General features: G+C 42.2%; 1 protein-coding gene across 1 annotated transcript; it reads right to left on the reverse strand.

Annotated features, from left to right (window-relative positions):
• Window positions 1-8388: 8388 nt before the first annotated feature.
• Window positions 8389-18083, reverse strand: wnt8b (wingless-type MMTV integration site family, member 8b; the record flags this gene model as incomplete). Its single annotated transcript, XM_084077355.1, has 6 exons — window positions 8389-8958; window positions 10575-10717; window positions 11360-11485; window positions 13586-13724; window positions 16972-17005; window positions 18013-18083. The coding sequence occupies 6 exons, from the start codon at window positions 18081-18083 to the stop codon at window positions 8389-8391; spliced, it is 1083 nt and encodes a 360-aa protein (XP_083933481.1).

Here is an 18083-nt window from a genome sequence, read left to right on the forward strand (position 1 = left end):
GATGATGATATGTACTATCACATCATAAAATACCATCATAAAAGAAGATACAGTTTATGATGGTGCATCATAATATAACATACGTTTTATTATGATGGTATGAAATTGGTATGACACCAAATCTGGGCAAGGTTTTCAGCCTGATCAGAGCCCCTTTGACTTCCATTATAGATTAAAGTCAATCTTTCAAAAACAACATTTTGTGAAAACAAATTAGTGGAGGAATACTTCTGCGAGATTAGCCCTGGACACACATGTTCATATGAAAACAACAGGAAACACTAGTTTTACAGTATGTATAACATACAGTAATGACCTTGCATTTTCCTATGCACACACCCATAGATAGATAGACAAACATTGACAGTATTTCCACTTAGCCTACATTTCCCTAGACACACACACACACACACACACACACACGCACACACACACACGCACACACGCACACACAAATACATATCAATTTAGGGGTCTTTGAAACGAAAATGCTTGAGAATCCCAGACCAGCAGAAGGTGAGGCATGACAATCCGAGGCCGTGAGAGAAAGCCCTGCCCTTTAGCGGTCCTAATCTTCACCCCTCTTCCCTTAATGGTGTCAGCTCTCTCTCTCCAGCACCCCGGCCTTCATGCTTCAGTACAAACTGGACCTGGCAGCGCCGGCACCCCCCACCCTGACCCCTTCAGAGGCTTCACATGGAGGGGAGACGGAAGTTCAGGCCCCTCGGTCGGAGGTCGTGTCACTCTCTGAGGTGGGGGCGGGTGGTGGAAAAAGTACTCAAATTCTTTACTTAAGTAAAAGTACCAATACCGCAATATGCAAATGCACTGTTACAATAAAAAGTCCGGAAAATTTACTTGAGTAAAAGTACAAAAGTGTTGGCGTCAAAATGTACTTAAAGTACCAAAAGTAAAAGTACTAAATTGTTTGAAAATAGCAGATCTACAAGCTCACAACGCGTCGCATCGCGACGCGTTGTGAGCTTGTAGATCGGCTAATTTCAAATAGCATATGTATAAAATAGGGCCAAAGTGGTTAATGTGTGTTTCATAATATCATCATTTATATCTGAAAAGTAACTAGTAACTAAAGTTTTCAAATAATTGTTGTGGAGTAAAAGTACAACATTTGTCTCCGAGATGTAGTGGAGTAGAAGTAAAAGTACTGGAAATTGGAAATACTCATGTTAAGTACAAATACCTCAAATTTGAACTTAAGTACAGTACTTGTAATGTACTTAGTTACTTTCCACCACTGGGTGGGGGGCGGGTGGGGGTCCGGGAACGGCGGTCCTGCTGTTGGTTGGTGCGAGACTCGTTCGACAGCTCAATGTTTGATGTTGCACACACACATGACTGTGGGAGTGCAGGTATAGGGCGTAGGCTATGTATGTTCATGCAGAGAGTAAACGTGTGTGTGTGTGTGTGTGTGTGTGTGTGTGTGTGTGTGTGTGTGTGTGTGTGTGTGTGTGTGTGTGTGTGTGTGTGTGTGTGTGTGTGTGTGTGTGTGTGTGTGTGTGTGTGTGTGTGTGTGTGTGTGTGTGTAGGGAAAATGGGTGGGTGTGAAAATAGGCTAAGTGGAAATACTGTAAATGTTTGTCTATCTATCTATGGGTGTGTGCATAGGAAAATGCAAGGTCAAATGTTTTACATGTACAGTAAAACTAGTGTTTCCTGTTGTTTTCGTAATTAACATTATGTTTTGCACACGCCTTAGCACTCGTTATAATTGGTCATAATCATAAATCCTTATGAGATCGATATGATATAAGGAATAAACTTGATACCCTTTATCTTATCAATCTCTCCCCAAAAAAACTCAAGATCAAGCGGTCAATCTTAACGACATGGTTGCCCATCCCTGATATGAAGTGAAGTTTAATGGGTCTGAGTGAATTTTTTAGCCTGTTGATTAGATTATCTTGTCTGATGTGACAGAAAAGGTAGAAGGGCTGAAATAAGAGGTGAATTGAAAGAGAGACTACAGAGTATAGGCCTGTCCCCGACTAAGGATTTCTATAGTCGAATCTGATTGGCCAAATGTTGCCTATATATTTGTTTTGTAAACTTTTTTTTTGGCATGATTTGACTGAGATTGGCAGTCGAATCAGTCTGATTCAACTGCCTCGCTCAGTCAAATCATGCAATAGGGGAATATTCCATTTTATGCAATAGAAGAATATTCCATTATATATATTATATATAAGTATATATTCCATTTGGGCTGTGGAGGTGCTTAATGTCTGATTTAAAGGAGAATTTTGGACTAAAGTTTTATTACCTTTTCTATGATGTTATGATATCTTAGGATGAATGGTACAGTAGAAAAATGTCATAACCCCACCCCTGGTCCGCCACAGCTTAAAAAGGTGCGCGGATAGGCCTTAGGTTAGATCACATATTTTAATAGCTTTTTTTTTTTTTTGAGAGAGAGAGAGATCTGACGTTCATAGTGACAGAACACTGTCCAAAAAAAAAAAAAAAACATTAGTCTCGCTAGACAAGATTTCAATCTCGAGATTTCAATCTCGTCTAGCGAGACTTCTGTTTTTTTTTTTGGTTGCAATAGTGTTCTGTCACTATGAACATCAGATCTCAAAAAAAAAAAAAGCTATTAAAATATGTGATCTAACCTAAGGCCTATCCGCTTCAACTGTAAGTGAGATTCCCCATTCTAGTGAATGAGGCAGCTTAGAGGGCTTTTAAGCTGTGGCGGACCAGGGGTGGAGTTATGATTTTTTTCTACTGTACCATTCATCCTAAGATATCATAACATCATAAAAAAGGTAATAAAACTTTAGTCCAAAATTCTCCTTTAACATATATTTGCTTGGTTTCTCCCAATAAATCATGATGTAGGCCTATATCCTATTTTTGGCAAACAATTAGTTAATTAATATAACAAATTAGGCCAATCTCTCTGTCGAATAATGAAAGAAACAAAAAAAAATTGAACATAAAGAAAAACAGAAGTGAGAGAAAGCGTCTCATATCTGTAGTGCTGCAGGTTTTTGTCTGATACTATCATGAACCACAACTAAGTTCCCTTTGCACTGCAGTGTGAACCTGCAGCCAGAGGTGGGAAATAATCTAAGTACATTTACACAGTACAGTTTTGATGTCCATATTTCAATACTTCATACTTCTACTCCACTATAACACAGGCAAATATTATACTTTGTGTATTTAGATTATTATTACAAAACACACATTAACCTACTAACCTACTTTCTAAAGATTTCTATGAATCTTTCCAACTTTTGAAATAACTTGTGAAATGGGACATTTCACAAGTTTTGCAACTTCTGCGTAATGAGTACTTTTTTACTTTAGGTATATTTCGATGCCAATACTTTTGTACTTTTACTCAAGTAACATTTTTAATACAGTGAAACAGTCTGAGTACTGCCTGCTGCTCAGGACCTGACCTCATGTGCTCAGACTATACAAGCTGGCATCAGCGCTCATAATATAGGTCAACATTGCAAAACATCATGTACCTGGCATAAGAAAAAAAGGATAAATAAAACAATGTAAAATGCGGAGGAGGTTTTGAAATTGCCCCTCCTTTTATCTCTCTGCTCCTGATAAAAGAATTGATCCTGGCTGCAGTGTCACAGGTGTGTCTGTCTGTTGGATTTTAAGTGGCCAAACATGAACACGAGGGAGGCACGTGTTCATGTGACACACAAGTGCTGCATCAGCAGTACTGGCTCTGGAACATCGGGTTCTGTGTGTGTGTGTGTGTGTGTGTGCGTGTGTGCGTGTGTGCGTGTGTGCGCGTGTGCGTGTGTGTGTGTGTGTGTGTGTGTGTGTGTGTGTGTGTGTGTGTGTGTGTGTGTGTGTGTGTGTGTGTGTGTGTGTGCGCGCCACTGTGTTGAGATAGTGGTGGGGGCAGTGGGACTGTGTTCCACTGCTCACTGTACTGTATGTGAGATAGTGGTGGCTGGTTGCAGTGGGACTATCATTGTGTCTCTGGACATATGGGCAGTAAAATGCTCAAGTCAAATATTTGTGATTAATTACTTATACAATTATAAAAAAAATAAGTGATTAAATACATTAACAATTTTGGGATTTAGCGGCTAGACGCTCCTATCCAGGGTGACTTACAAGCAAGGTAATCACATACAGTACATAGAATGTAGAGAGACAATGTTGTGACTAGGATCACATGTAAACCAAGAACCTAGCATCAATATTCTATCAAAACAATAATCTGTACATTGAAACTATATGATACCAGAGGTGGACGAAGTACTCGACCCCTAGCCTGGTAAACCCCTCCCTCCGGATATCTCATTTCCATTTGATATCAAATGCAAATTAGATTTACGGAAAGGGGGGGGGGGGGGGGGGGGGGGGGGGTTACCAGGCTACTCGACCCAGCTGGCATGAGAGTACAGATACTCCTGGTCAAATTGACTCCACTACAAGTAAAAGTAGCTGTAGCGGACCCAGCTGGACAGTAAGAGGTTCTTGACTGATGAGTTTCATAATTTTATTTTATTACTCAACCTAGAAACTGAGGAAATAAGCAAATAAAATGCATAATCAATGATCACATTGATACACAATTCCATAAACCAAATTGCACCATAACATTTCACATTAAACCAATACACAATATAATCCAACAATAAGACCAATATCCCTCAACAGTGACAGAACAAGATCGACAAACAATAAAATGATCACCTTTTTCCCCTTCCAGCTAGGTGCTATTAAAGTGGCATGTGCCTTGCATCAGTTTGGTCCAAGGTTTGGCTTGACCAGCCGTCCGTCCTTCCTTCCTTCCTTCCTTGACCATCCTGGCAAACATGTCCTGTGCAATCCTTTCTGCTCTTCAAACCACCAAGGCAGTTTTATGCTACTCTGCCGCAGCCCCATGCTGGGCAGCAACACAGGTGAACTTGATTTCTTATAATCAGTGCCAATTCATCTGTGGCACTTTGGGCAGGAAACACATCAAAATAGAAGTCTCAGAGACCTTACTTTGGGCAGGATGCCCTTCAAAATAAAAGTTGAAGGTAAACACTAGTAAACATGGAACCCCCCCCCCTTCGGGTCCGTTACATAGGGCCTTGTAACTCTAGAGAAGAACTGTAACTCTCTGAAACCACCTGCACTGCATGCACTGATGTGCTTGCTTGTAGAACCACTACGTTATACAAAGCTTGCAGGAAAACCTATAAAAACATAGAAATGACTGAGGAACCAGAACTAAATAATTTTACTCCTATACACCCATACAAGATGTAACGAAGAGGCGAGCGGAAGTCAGTAACACGGCTAGTGTGAGAGCAGACCAGTGGTGTGTTCTACCGTCAGATGCTGTGTACGGCGTATACCTTGAGATTTTTTTTCGTCGCTACCGTAAACCTTCAAAAACTGTTTCATCCATTGAAAACACGAGAGCGTATACCCACGACCACGCGCATCGTATCGTAGCGTATACCTTCCAAAAAAAACTAGAACACAACACTGGAGCAGACGTGTGGCCAATTGCATTTTAGGGAAGGAAAAAGAACTGCCAACCTAAAGGCCAAACCGCACCAATGCAACTAGCTGCAACTCCTTGCAACAAAACTGTTTTAAGGTCAACCGTACCAATGCAACTCCTTGCAACAGCCATTGGGGATATGGTTGCAAGTAGTTGCATGTCATTGGTGTGGAGTAAAATATTTGTCTTGGAAATCTCAAGTAAGTGTAATAAGTATTAAAAAAATCTAATACTCAAGTAAAGTACAGATCCTCACAATCTGTACTTATGTACAGTACTCAAGTACATTTACTCCGTTACTGTCCACCACTGTATGATACCAGGTAAACAATTACAATAGCATCTGTTTAAATGACACTAAATTACAACATTGTGGTCTAGTAAAACAAGCCAAAACAATTGAATTATCTTGAACTCCTATTATTAGCCATTCGTTCAGTGTAAAACAAAATGCATTTTACCTATAAGTATACATTAAAACTTGTGACATAAATGTTGACCGGAGTCCCCAAAGGCTACCAGGTTTGCAGATTTTTTCCCTCAACATCAAATATCTTCACCGAAAACGGCTGATCTGCAAGCTCACAACACGTGGCAACGTGATGTTTTGTGAGGTTGTAGATCTGCAATTCCCCCCCCAGAATAGGGACACTAAGGTTCAAGTGGTTAAAGAATAAATAATTATTCCACCTCTTTAAGTGCAATACAGATTCTTTCAGTGTGCTGGCTTCATCGCTGTTGCTACACAGCAGAATTAGGCTAAGGCAGAGCACCACCCCCACCCACCCCCCACCCCACCCCACACCCCCAGACATGGGGTCATCTCAGAAAGGGGGACTTTTGATTATGATCATTATTCTGTAAATAAAGATGTCAACAAGGTGTTTCCTTGACACTTTATTAAGTAAAAAAGAGGAAGGTGAAGAAATGAATGCCCCCCCCCCCACCCCGCCGTTCTCAATGGGATCGCTAATCTCCTCCTTTCATGTGCCATCTCATCTGGAGGGCCCGTTGCTTTCGGCTGGGCCATGTGCTTGCTGCTGTGGGCTCGGCCCTGTGTTGGCCATAACTGGCACTTCTCACTCGCAGGTGGGGCGGTGGATATCCTGGCACGCAAGCATTTGTTTATAAAACCCACTTGTTTTGGGCACAATACTTGAACTAACTTCCATTGAGGGAACAGTGTGAATCTGTGCGAGGCCTTTTCCCAAAGTCCTTTGGAAAGGCGACGGCCCATTGAGAGCGTAGAGGAGAGGGGATTACCTTCCCCGTCGACAGTGGTGCATTTCCGAGAGAGCTGATTAGCTTCGGCATTCATTGTTAAATCGAGCAAAGGAAGGCTCTAGTGGAGTGAAAGGATCCAAATAGGTGGGCCCACGAAATAAAACAGCCGCAGGAAGCCCCCTGCTCAAGGCAACCCCGAAAGTTTTCCCAACACTTCTAACCCCCCCCAACACTCCTGAGGCAGGGTTTTTTTTTGCGTGAAAAAGGAGATTAGCATACAAAATTAGAGGCGGGATGATTTTTTCTTTTTTTAAGGGGCAACTTGCCTCATGCCCCTACATACACCCCACCACACCCCCACCCCCACCCCCAACCCTGTCTGGACAAAGTTAATTAAACTAGTATTAAACAGTAAAGAAACTTCCAAGCGCTAGGGAGTTAGGTGGGGGTGGAGGCGGGGGGGGGGGGGGGGGGGGGAGAGAGGGGGTGGGGGGCTCTTTGAGGATTACAAAGATGAGGGAGAGAAAAGGAGGTATTTGAAGAGGCGAAATTGAGAAAGGCGCGATGGTAAGGCAGACGAAAAGATTTCTCTTTCTTGTTACTTTGCCCCCGGGGGGGGGATCCCGTCCCTAATGGGATCAATGCGAGGAAGAAGGTACTGTGTCTGTATTGTTTACTGGGTCCCATCAGTGATTACTGTCTCTAAGAATGTGTTAGAGCAGTGGTTCTTTGTTTCAAGGTCCCGTAGTTTGTTATGCATTAGAGGCTACGGATCGCCTTTACTCTGAGAGTGTACAAATGGAACCAAATGCACCCACACGGGTCCATTTGTACACTCTCTTTTAGAGTTAGAAACCTGTAAGGGTCCAATTGGTTCCTACTTCCTAACTATGAATAATTTAGCTGAGGACCCCCTGGAACCCCCTCAAGGACCCCTGGGGGTCCCCAGACCCCACTTTGGATGATGAGGTCGACTGAAGCTCTTCTTCCTACGGCTGAAGGACGCATCACATCAAAAGTGTTTATTGTTCATCTTTAATTACATTTTTTTTAATAGAAAAGAAAAACTAAAGCAAAACTAGGAACAACTGTGCAATAAATTAACAATATACAGTACAAAGTGCTTCATTTTGTATATACAATTAAATACATCCATGGGGCCGAGATAGTCAGGGAAAGACGAAGGGTTGCGGAGAACCGATAACCAGTGTAAAAAAAACCCCCCAAAAAACAGATGTCAATGTACTCAAAGATCATTTTAGAAACCAATTATGCCAATGATCTTCAGGCTTCTCTATTGAGAAGCCTGTTTCTTTTTACTGCATGAGAATAAATAAAATGTGTTGTGGAGAAATCCAAGTTTGATAAATATCCTTTTAAATGGTCAATGACTTTTCAAAATATTATCGTAACAAGTAAAAAAATATAGTTTTAAATATATTCAGACCGATATTCTAAAAAATAACCAAAATCATGTACTCTATAATGTAGTGTTATGCACCCTGCCCTGCCATTACACGAAACTGAGTCTAGTTAAGACAATTTGAAAATGCATTTTTGTCCAAAACGGAAAAAGATGGACATGGCGCTTGCCAAGGCACATGGTAGTAAAAGTGGTGTGGAATCAAGGTGGGGGGTGGCGAAGAAGACATTACAGTAGCTTAGTGCTTCTTCCTCAGTCGGAGGGTCTTCTTGCGGCTGCCAGAGCTCTCGTTCCGTCCCTTCTGACCCCCTTTCTTCACGCAGAAATACTTGGTCACCGTCTTGCTGCACTGCTCGCACTTGACCGCGCAGCACCAGTGGAACTTACAGTTGCAGCTCGACACCATCTCGGCCTTGCGCTCCTCGACCGCCAGCCCGCACTCCCCGCACAGCCGCTTGCAGCTGCGCTTCTCCCACTTGCTCAGGCTCTTGCCTTTCTTGAGGCACTCGCGGCCCTCCGTGCCGGGCAGGCCCAGCGTTCGGTTTTCCAGGCAGTAGTCGGGGGAGTCCTCGAGGTGCACCAGCTCCTTGCGGGAGATGAGGCTGAAGGTCTCGGCGATGGCCCCCCGGCTGGCCGCGCTGTTCCCCGCCCCGCGGAGGAGGTCCACCTTCAGGGCCCGGTGGTACTTCTCCTTCAGGTAGTTGCCCACCTCGCGGAACTCCGGGAGCTGCAGCCAGCAGGTCTGCGTGGTGCAGCTTCCCGACACTCCGTGGCACTTGCACGTCCGTTGCATGGTCCCCTTTACGGCCTGTAGGGTGGGAGGAACAAGACAGGAGGAGGGGAAATATGGAAAGATTTGTTTCATTCTGGGTATATTCCGGCCCATTGGCGGTTCACACTGTTGAAGAACCATCACATTTTGCATAGAAGAAAGGCCAAGAGACGCTTTGTCCGTTGATTGACATGTTGTCAAATTCACTAATTGTATGCTGCAGGGTGTTCCCACTTATAGCCTAAAAAGGATGAATACTTTTAAAGACAGAAATATGAGGTTCAAGGTTTGCGTTCCTGAATTCCTTGGCCAGCTATTGTTGCATCAACAGCGTTTCCTGACTTTGCCCGACACAAAAACAGCTGTCAGTTGAAAAGGAGACGTTTCTTTAACGGTGAGGGGGTGAACTTTCATGTCGCGATGAGGCTGAATCAAAAGTTTCACATCGAGTGCCATTGTCTCCCAGAAGAAAAAGGGAGTATTTATTTAGCGTGTCCCCATTATCAACATGTTTTCTACTGGGAGACGACCCAACGGAGAGTCCCACTGAGTGGACAAATGTAAAAGGGTTTTTCTTTCTCTCCCCATTTTTTTCTGTTACAATGATGCTCCAGGTGCCATGGGGATCCCGGCGCCCAACAGGAGGGCAACACAGGCTGGGTAAACAAAGAGCACTTCAGCTGCACGCCTGTGGTCCCCTCGGACTCCTCCGGGGGCCAAACAAAGACCAACGTAAATGTGGGATCGGTATTGTAAGAATGAAACTAAACACTTTATTTAAAAAAAAAGAAAGAAGAAGAACGCAGCATAATAACAGAACACCGTGCAATGTCTGGCTCCCCGGGAGCTCTAATTAAGCGCGCACCAGTGATCCTGAGATTCTCAAGTTGAAGTATTGTCATAAAGGGCATTCACCGCCAGTAAATGGGCCCTTCTGGTACACCGAACACACTGTTGTTATTGGTGGACGAGTGGCACCTCACTTATAGGGAGGTGAAAGGAGACGCTTGGGTGGCACTCTCAGTAATTCTGAGCAGGGGGAGAAAAAAAATGATTCAAAAGGTACTTTACATTGTGGATTCAGCCGGGGGCCGAGAGAGAGAGAGAGAGAGAGAGATTCGCAAATCTCAGCCAGGCTCCCCATCTTGAACCACAAGAGTTCTTAAGAGACCTCGTCGCGGTCACTCCACTGGTAGAGTCCTACAGATATGAATACTGTTGTGGTTATGGATCAGCTCTATAAATGTATCTGAAATTCAGTACAGTCAGAGCTGGATGTGCCGAACGGGCCTATATATCAGTCAGGGAGGCCCTTTATAAAATAGTGGCTGTTGACTGTTTCAAAGCCTGATCTTAAATTTCAGAATTTACAAGAGGTTCTACGGTGTATGCCGCATAGTCCCTTTTACACTGTCCAAGATGAGACGGTCCTTTCAGTGTGTGTGTGTGTGTGTGTGTGTGTGTGTGTGTGTGTGTGTGTGTGTGTGTGTGTGTGTGTGTGTGTGTGTGTGTGTGTGTGTGTGTGTGTGTGTGTGTGTGTGTGTGTGTGTGTGTGTGTGTGTGTGTGTGTGTGTGTGTGTGGAGGGGGTGGGCCTGAGGCAGTCTCAGGCCCAGGGGCCCAAAGACTCGGGCTCTGGCCCCGAGTTCAGTACCTTGCGCCCGGCTTCGTTGTTGTGGAGGTTCATGGCGGCCCGCGCGTCCTGCCCGGTCTCCAGAGCGTCCACAAACTGCTTTGAGATCACCTCGCCAAAGCCCACGTTGTCACTGCAGCCTCCCCACAGCCACCCATGACCGCCTGGAGAAGTAGAAAAGAATCAACCATAAAAGCTGATATTCTGTCATCGTGTAGTTTTCTTCCTGCATGAAGAACTAGTCATGAGGATGCATCGAACCGTCTTGTGAATGTGCGTAACCCAGTATAGATGCTGTACTCCTGGTCAAATATTACTCGACTATAGGTGAAAGTTGTACAGTCAAATTTGCACTTGAGTTAAAGTACTGGAGTACTTGATTTGAAAAAAAATTAAGTACAAAGTATTCAGCAGCACAAATTACAACGTACATTTTCTTTTTAATGTCAATTCATTGCTGTATTAAAATTAAGACATTTTCCAAAACAATTAAAAGATTTTCCAGAAATGTTCAAAAAATATCAATAACTCATTGCATCATGATGCGTTGTGAGCTTGTATATCTGCTATTTTCACTATGATTTAAAATAGGGTTTAAGATGTTAATTCATATAGCTACTCCCCCCCCTACACATATAGTGGAGTCAAAAGTACGATATTTGTTTTTGAAATAAAGTGGAGGGAAAATCATAAGCTTGAAAAAAACGCAATACTGTCCACCACTGGTGATCTGTTAAAACAACAGACGCATGATAAGAATGTAATATAGCATCTTAAAAAACAGCGCCTGCAGTGGCTCTTCTCACCCCGCTGGCCGTTCCTGGTGTCATCACAGCCACAGTTGTCAAAGTCTCCGAGGCTGCAGTTCCTGGTCAGAGTGTACATCACCCCGGCTGAGCTGATGGCATGGACAAACGCCGTTTCCCGGTTTGCTGGAAACAGATATAATATAACCTTTATTTAACCAGTAAGAATACATTGAGATTATTGTCTCTTTTGCAACGTTGTACACTGCTGGCCAAGAGGCAGGGATTTTTTTAAGTTCCATGCATTAAAATGGATAAAACTCCATTAAACAAACATGCTGTCCCTAAAATCCTAATGAAAAACATACGACCAAACAAATACAATAAAACCAAAGAAATACAATCAAATCAAAGAAATACAATAAAACCAAATAAATACAATAATACATGAGGGGATAAAAAACACAAATAAAATTACCACTATAAACTAAACCTAAATGAATTATCCTTTTATAATCCTTTTGTATAAATCTGTACCACTGTACCTTTTTTGCAAACTGTTAATAAAGTATTCAATCAATCAATCCATCAATCAATCAATCAATCCTTTGAAAGACCAAGAGAGACGCACGTTAATATTCCTTTCTCCCAGCAGATCATTCATAGTACGTTATTATGCATTTGGGGTATATGTGTAGGCTATGTATACATATGTGTCACTATAATGTATAGTAGTAAAGTGAAAGGGTCATTAAGATTTGATGTGGATACTTGTTGTAAGAGTGAGTAATTACTTATTAAGTGCCTCATATTCTATACTTTCCATTTCCTTTCCAGAAATAGCATTATATATTATAAACCAAGTATTATAAACCATTATCTTTTACATGACACCCTCATCAACCCCATAACACAAACCATTATTGTTAGTTGTGTCTCATTTGCAAATGTACTGATATGCCAATATTTCTCATGCAGTGCAATATTTCTTCTCAATAATGTCAAGGACCCCCAAATTGATATGAATTTGACCCCCATTGGAAAAGATTTTCTGCCATGGAACCTCCATGAGATAATATATTTGAGTCAAAAGATTGTTCAAAACTATTCTAAAATGTTTAGAAATGCTGCACATTTTTTAATATGCAAAGAATAAAATGTTGAAATTGTTCCTAATTTAGCTGGGGACCCGCATGAAACCCCCTGAAGGAACCCTGGGGGTCCCTGGACCTCCACTTTAGAGAGAGCCAGTGCCGTAATGAACACACGGGAGGGATCTAGACAGTAACTGTCTATAACTGGGTTCCTCGTGTTCTCACAAGCCTCGAACAGGAGAGCTGTGCTCTGTAGATGTTGTGAACCGGATTAGTGTGTTTGTTCAGCCTTATACAGCCATCAAGGCCACAGTAACTATCCCTGAAAGACGAAGAATGATGAATCTGCTCCTCGCTAAACAAACATCTCGGGTCCCTAAGCCTCGCACCCCCCCACCCCCCCTCCACCCCGGGGATGACACAGAATATATATTTTTTTTTTACAGTAGTTGGCAATTTAGATATATATCCCACGCTAGATATGTATAGAGAAGGCAAAGAAAATGGTGCACAAGGAATAGTGAAAATAGGAGAGCAACAAGCTCACATTTTGAATGTTTAAAAAAAGAACATTTTTGAAAGCTGTTTTCCTATCTTTTTATTTTTTATGTTGCCTATAATGCCATGCCCAAAAAGACATGCGGAAAGTGGTTAATTGGATGATATAGACCAGTGGTTCTGAAAGTGGAGCAGGGACTCCAGGTTCCTTTAGGGGGTGTCTAAATTGACCCTTACAAGTCTGTAACTCTGACAGTATACAAATTGAACCAAATGGACCCGTTAGGGTCCATTTGGTTCAATTTGTATACTGTCAGAGTTAAAGGAGCAGTTCACCCAAAAAATTACTTATTTTCTATCAAGTACACACCCCATGAAGCCTTGCATTCATGGAGCTTTTTTTAGTTATTGTCGCATTCCTGAGCCCATAATTTGATGACCAGCGCAGGAGACTCTAAGAGTCTCCATTGAGTCTCCCGCCAGTCATCAAATTATTGGCTTAGGAATGCGACAAAAACAAAACAATATCCATGACTTCAAGGCTTCATGGGGTGTGCAATTGATAGAAAATAAGTCATTTTTTGGGTGAACTACTCCTTTAAGGGGAGACCTATCTATTGATATAGACTACATAAAAAAAGAAAAAAATCTGGGGGGGAAAAAGTGATTTGATGGTTGTGTGTGTGTCTCTCACCGCTGCGCAGGCTGCTGTGTGTGGACAGCTGCAGGGCCCTCTCTGGGCAATTCCAGCGGTCCCATGCAAACTGGTGCTTGCATTCCTCTATGCCGCTCTGCGCCCCCGCTGCCACGCTGCTGGAGTAGATCAGGTACGCCTGGCACGACCACAGAGGAAGGAGGAAGGTGTTTAGATCAGTTGGTTCCCGAATCCCAAACGTTTTAACTCAAGACCCAAAAGAGAAATGTCTCCCCGGGACCCAAACTAGTGAAAATAGCAGATCTACAAGCTCACAACAGCGAGCTTGTAGATCTGCTATTTTAAATACTTCTTGATTATATATATATATATATACATATATTTGTTTAACTTATGGTAGGCCTATGTCTTCGATTTGTTTGTTTGTTTGTTTTAGAACTGATCACATTCTTCAAAAACAACATAGATAAGTAACAGTTTTGGACGTAATAAGGTTTCCACCCGACAGAGACGATATAATAAGTGATATTGCACTAGTTGTATATGATTATGTTCATGAGGTAATCAATATCATGAAGGCTGACTTGACCTCTGAGGCAAATAAATGAGTCACTGTCTCAAGAAATGTTAGTCACTGGCACAGTGGTTCTCAAACTCTGTCTGTCAGTTATATAGCCCAATAAGGGTCCATTTGGTTCTTAATAAATCATTCTTCTGGAACCCCCTTTTTGCGGCATAAATAAGCAGTAAAAAAAAGCAACAAGGAGCTAAACATGGAAGAAAACACTGAAGGAATCCAGAAAGAATCCAGATGCGCTCATTCAGGTTGTTATTCCTCAAAACACGTAAACACGGTTCGCTGTCAACAGAAAATGTCACTCCCACGCTCTGCCACATCTCTCTGTCCATATGCCCACAGGTGACCAGCTGAATGCCATCACTAATTATAAGCGCCCCAGCAACGGTGAACCTAATGCCAGAGCAGAGCCTAATGCCAGAGCAGTTCCGCTAAGAACAAGTGAATAATACTTTTGAATTGAATGATAAAAACACGAGACTTTATACAAAAGTCACATATGGCTCATACTGTACATCCATGGCCCCTAATTCGTCTTTAGGCCAAAGGTGCTTAGCCTAACAAAAATGTTTTCCACCGCTCAGTGAGTCAGGTCAGGAGAAAACAAAGTCATCTGTGTCAAAGTCTATGAAGTGCAAAGGTCAGCTGCACGTCCTCATGGATGCTCTGCTCCCTGTAGAAGGCAAACCTCGGTGATATAGGCCTTTCCAGAGCCGGTTCCTTTTACAGTATGCTTGTTGTCCTTTGCTATTTTACCAGTCTAGTATATTAAAAGTGTATGAATGTATACACACACACACACACACGCACACGCACACACACACGCACACGCACGCACGCACACGCACGCACACGCACACGCACGCACGCACACACACACACACACACACACACACACACACACACACACACACACACACACACACACACACACACACACATTTGCGCTCAAAGGACTAAAATGTTTTTTTGTGTTCTATTCTTTTCACAGATATGTTCAAATATGGTCACGTATATGAAAGTTTTGTCAATCAATCAATAAATCAATCAATCAATCAATGTTTTTTTTCCCTTTATAAAAGTACCATAAAGTTCAGCCAGTATACCTATACTATCTCAAGTCCCTGCAAGTTGATTTTCATACCGCACCGAAATGAGTGGAACCCACGGCTTCCTTGAACACGAACAAACCACCTGTTGTGAATTTAGTTGACCAACCATGTGGTCCTCATGAGTCTCCCTCTAACTAAGGGCGGTACCAGGCAGTATCACAGGACAAGTCCTGAAGTTTATTACACACATAGAGTAATACTAGTATAATACTAGTATTGGACACATGATGTGACCGCAAGATATGAGATAAGGACAAGAACAGAATGAGTAGGAACAGAACATGCATCTCGTATCATCTGATTGTCACAGCGTCAAATGTATCAGCATGTGCTTACGCCGATGAGAGTGATTCAACACTATGTATTGGGGTCAATCAGATAAAGGTCAGTCCCATAATCATATCAGATATAGAGGTCAGTCCCATGATCATAACATTACGGCATGCTTTGGGAAATGGTTGGCGGTAACGTCAAGTATAACATGAGTCGTCGTAGTCAAGTCAATGGCCTAAACACGCGATGCCACCAGTATTGGCCCTTTATCAATAACTGCTGCTGCTACTGCTTGATCAAAATGGTTCTCAAATGGTTCCCTCAGGGTTCCTTAAGGGGGTTCCAAAAGGACCCTTATAGATCTGTAACTGCAAGAGTGTACACATGGAACCAAATTCCAAAATCGTGCTATACGTTGACTTAATTACTTACTGCCAATAATATGAATTGCTTTGCCAAACATTTCTTCTCTTAAACCTGATTCACCAGGAGTGCACACAGACAGACAGAGCGCTGTTAAAAAACAGATCAACCTCTCTCTCTCTCTCTCTCTCTCTCTCTCTCTCTCTCTCTGTCTCTCTCTCTCCACTTTGGCGTTCGTTGGCCCCGTCGTTCTGGGTTCTTCTTCAGACTGTGTGAATGATACACACTAATACGTCTCAAGTGGACTTTTCGGGGGGGGGGACGAGATTGGAGGAGTATACCACCTCTTTCACAGGGGTCTGCTTCCCCTAATGATGACCACCCACTACAGCCTACAGCCTCCTCGCCTCTCTCTCATGGCTCTTTACACACTCCAGCTCCGAGACACGCTAGAGCCTGACGGAGGTCAAGTGTGTGAGAGGCACAAGGGGAATCACAAAGGACCAAGAATATCATTGATATATCATTAACGCCATTGTGTGGCCAGTGGGGTGGACAAACCAAGTACTCAACCCCATGTACTTGAGTCAAAAGTACAGATACTCCTCCTGGTCCATGTTACTCCACCACAAAGTTAAAAGTTGCCCGGTGCTAGAGTTAACCCATTATAAGACCCGAGGCACGAAGTGACGCGCTGTGAGCTTGTAGATCTGCTATTTTTGAATAGCCAACGCAAAAAATAGCCAACGCAAAAAAAGTACTAGAGAACTTTTTTAAGTATCCAAAAGTGCATGCTTCTAGAAATACTTAAGTATTCAAAAGTACAAATTACAAAGTAAATGTTCTGCATGGTGAGCATGTAGACAATTTTATTTTGTCAACTTATTAACATTAACTACTCTTTTGGGGGTCCCTGGCACAAAATCTTTTCATGATGGCGTCCGCGGCCAAATGCAATACCAATTTGGGGGTACTTGTCTTGACATGAACGTGTTTGAGAACCACTGTGTATGACATCCTATAGGAAAGTTGTTCTTTCGCTCTTTTTGTGGAAGGGTTGTTAAGAAAAGGGATAAAAGATCAAAAGAATGCTGGCTTACCTTGGGTCCAGTCATCAAGAAATTATTCACTGACCTGGAAAGGGAGACAGCTTATTAAGTCAGGAAATGAAGTGTCCCTTCACAGGCCTGAGGAATGCCTCTGTCTGCTCTGCGCCCCAACATCTACTCATTAGTGCACTTAATAACAATTTCACTTTGTGTCATCAGCGGACATCCAAAACCATAAGGAAAACCTAACTAACCTCAGAGGCCAAGTGCAGAGTCAAACTATACTTTCATGTGATTTAAAAAATATGGGTTTCAAATGCAAAAAACACGACATGCATTCATACCCAGAAAACAACAACTAAAATACCCCCAAATAATTGGATAGATAGTTAGACAGACAGACAGGCAGACAGATAGATTGATCGATCGATCCTGCAGGAGAAATTCAGTTGTCATAGCGTGGCCCATGGCCGCAGTACGCTAAGCTTCAAGAATTAAAAGATAGTAATAATTGCATATCAGCTATACAATTATAGCATAATTAAATAGCATGTAAGATATGTAATGAATTGTATTGTATTAGAAAATAATGAAACTACATATACAATGATATGATATAGATATTATATATCTTGACTCTTACTCTTACCTGTGCCTTACTTACTTACTTACTTACTTACCTACCCGTGTTTCATTTGCACTGCTGTTACGCTATGACACCTGAATTTCCCCACAGGGATCAATAAAAGTTTATCTGATCTTATCTTATAAAATCAGATCAACCGATATATTATGCCATAAAATATTTTACAGCTCAATTATTAGTTTGCTACATAAAAACTCCTCCTATAAGTACTATAAGATCATAATTAAGTCATTTTAGGCTATTGGCATACTATGTGTAACATTAACATGATCATTAAATTAAGGGGGAATTAATAGGTCCATGCAACAACTTAAAAAGGAGAATAATTAGGACTATACAACCCCTTTCACTTATTTTCTACATTCCAGTTTATTCTAAATTTGCCATTGTGTGAAATGCACCGGAGGGGAATAAAACATAAGTATTTAAAATGCAAAAAAACTTACCAGCCACAACAACACCTCATGTGCGTCAACAGAATGAAAACATAATAGAAAGTCTCCACGTGAACGAACAT

This window comes from Gymnoscopelus microlampas (genome assembly GCF_963454915.1).
Source record: "Gymnoscopelus microlampas genome assembly, chromosome: 13".
Classification (NCBI taxonomy): Eukaryota; Metazoa; Chordata; class Actinopteri; order Myctophiformes; family Myctophidae; genus Gymnoscopelus; species Gymnoscopelus microlampas.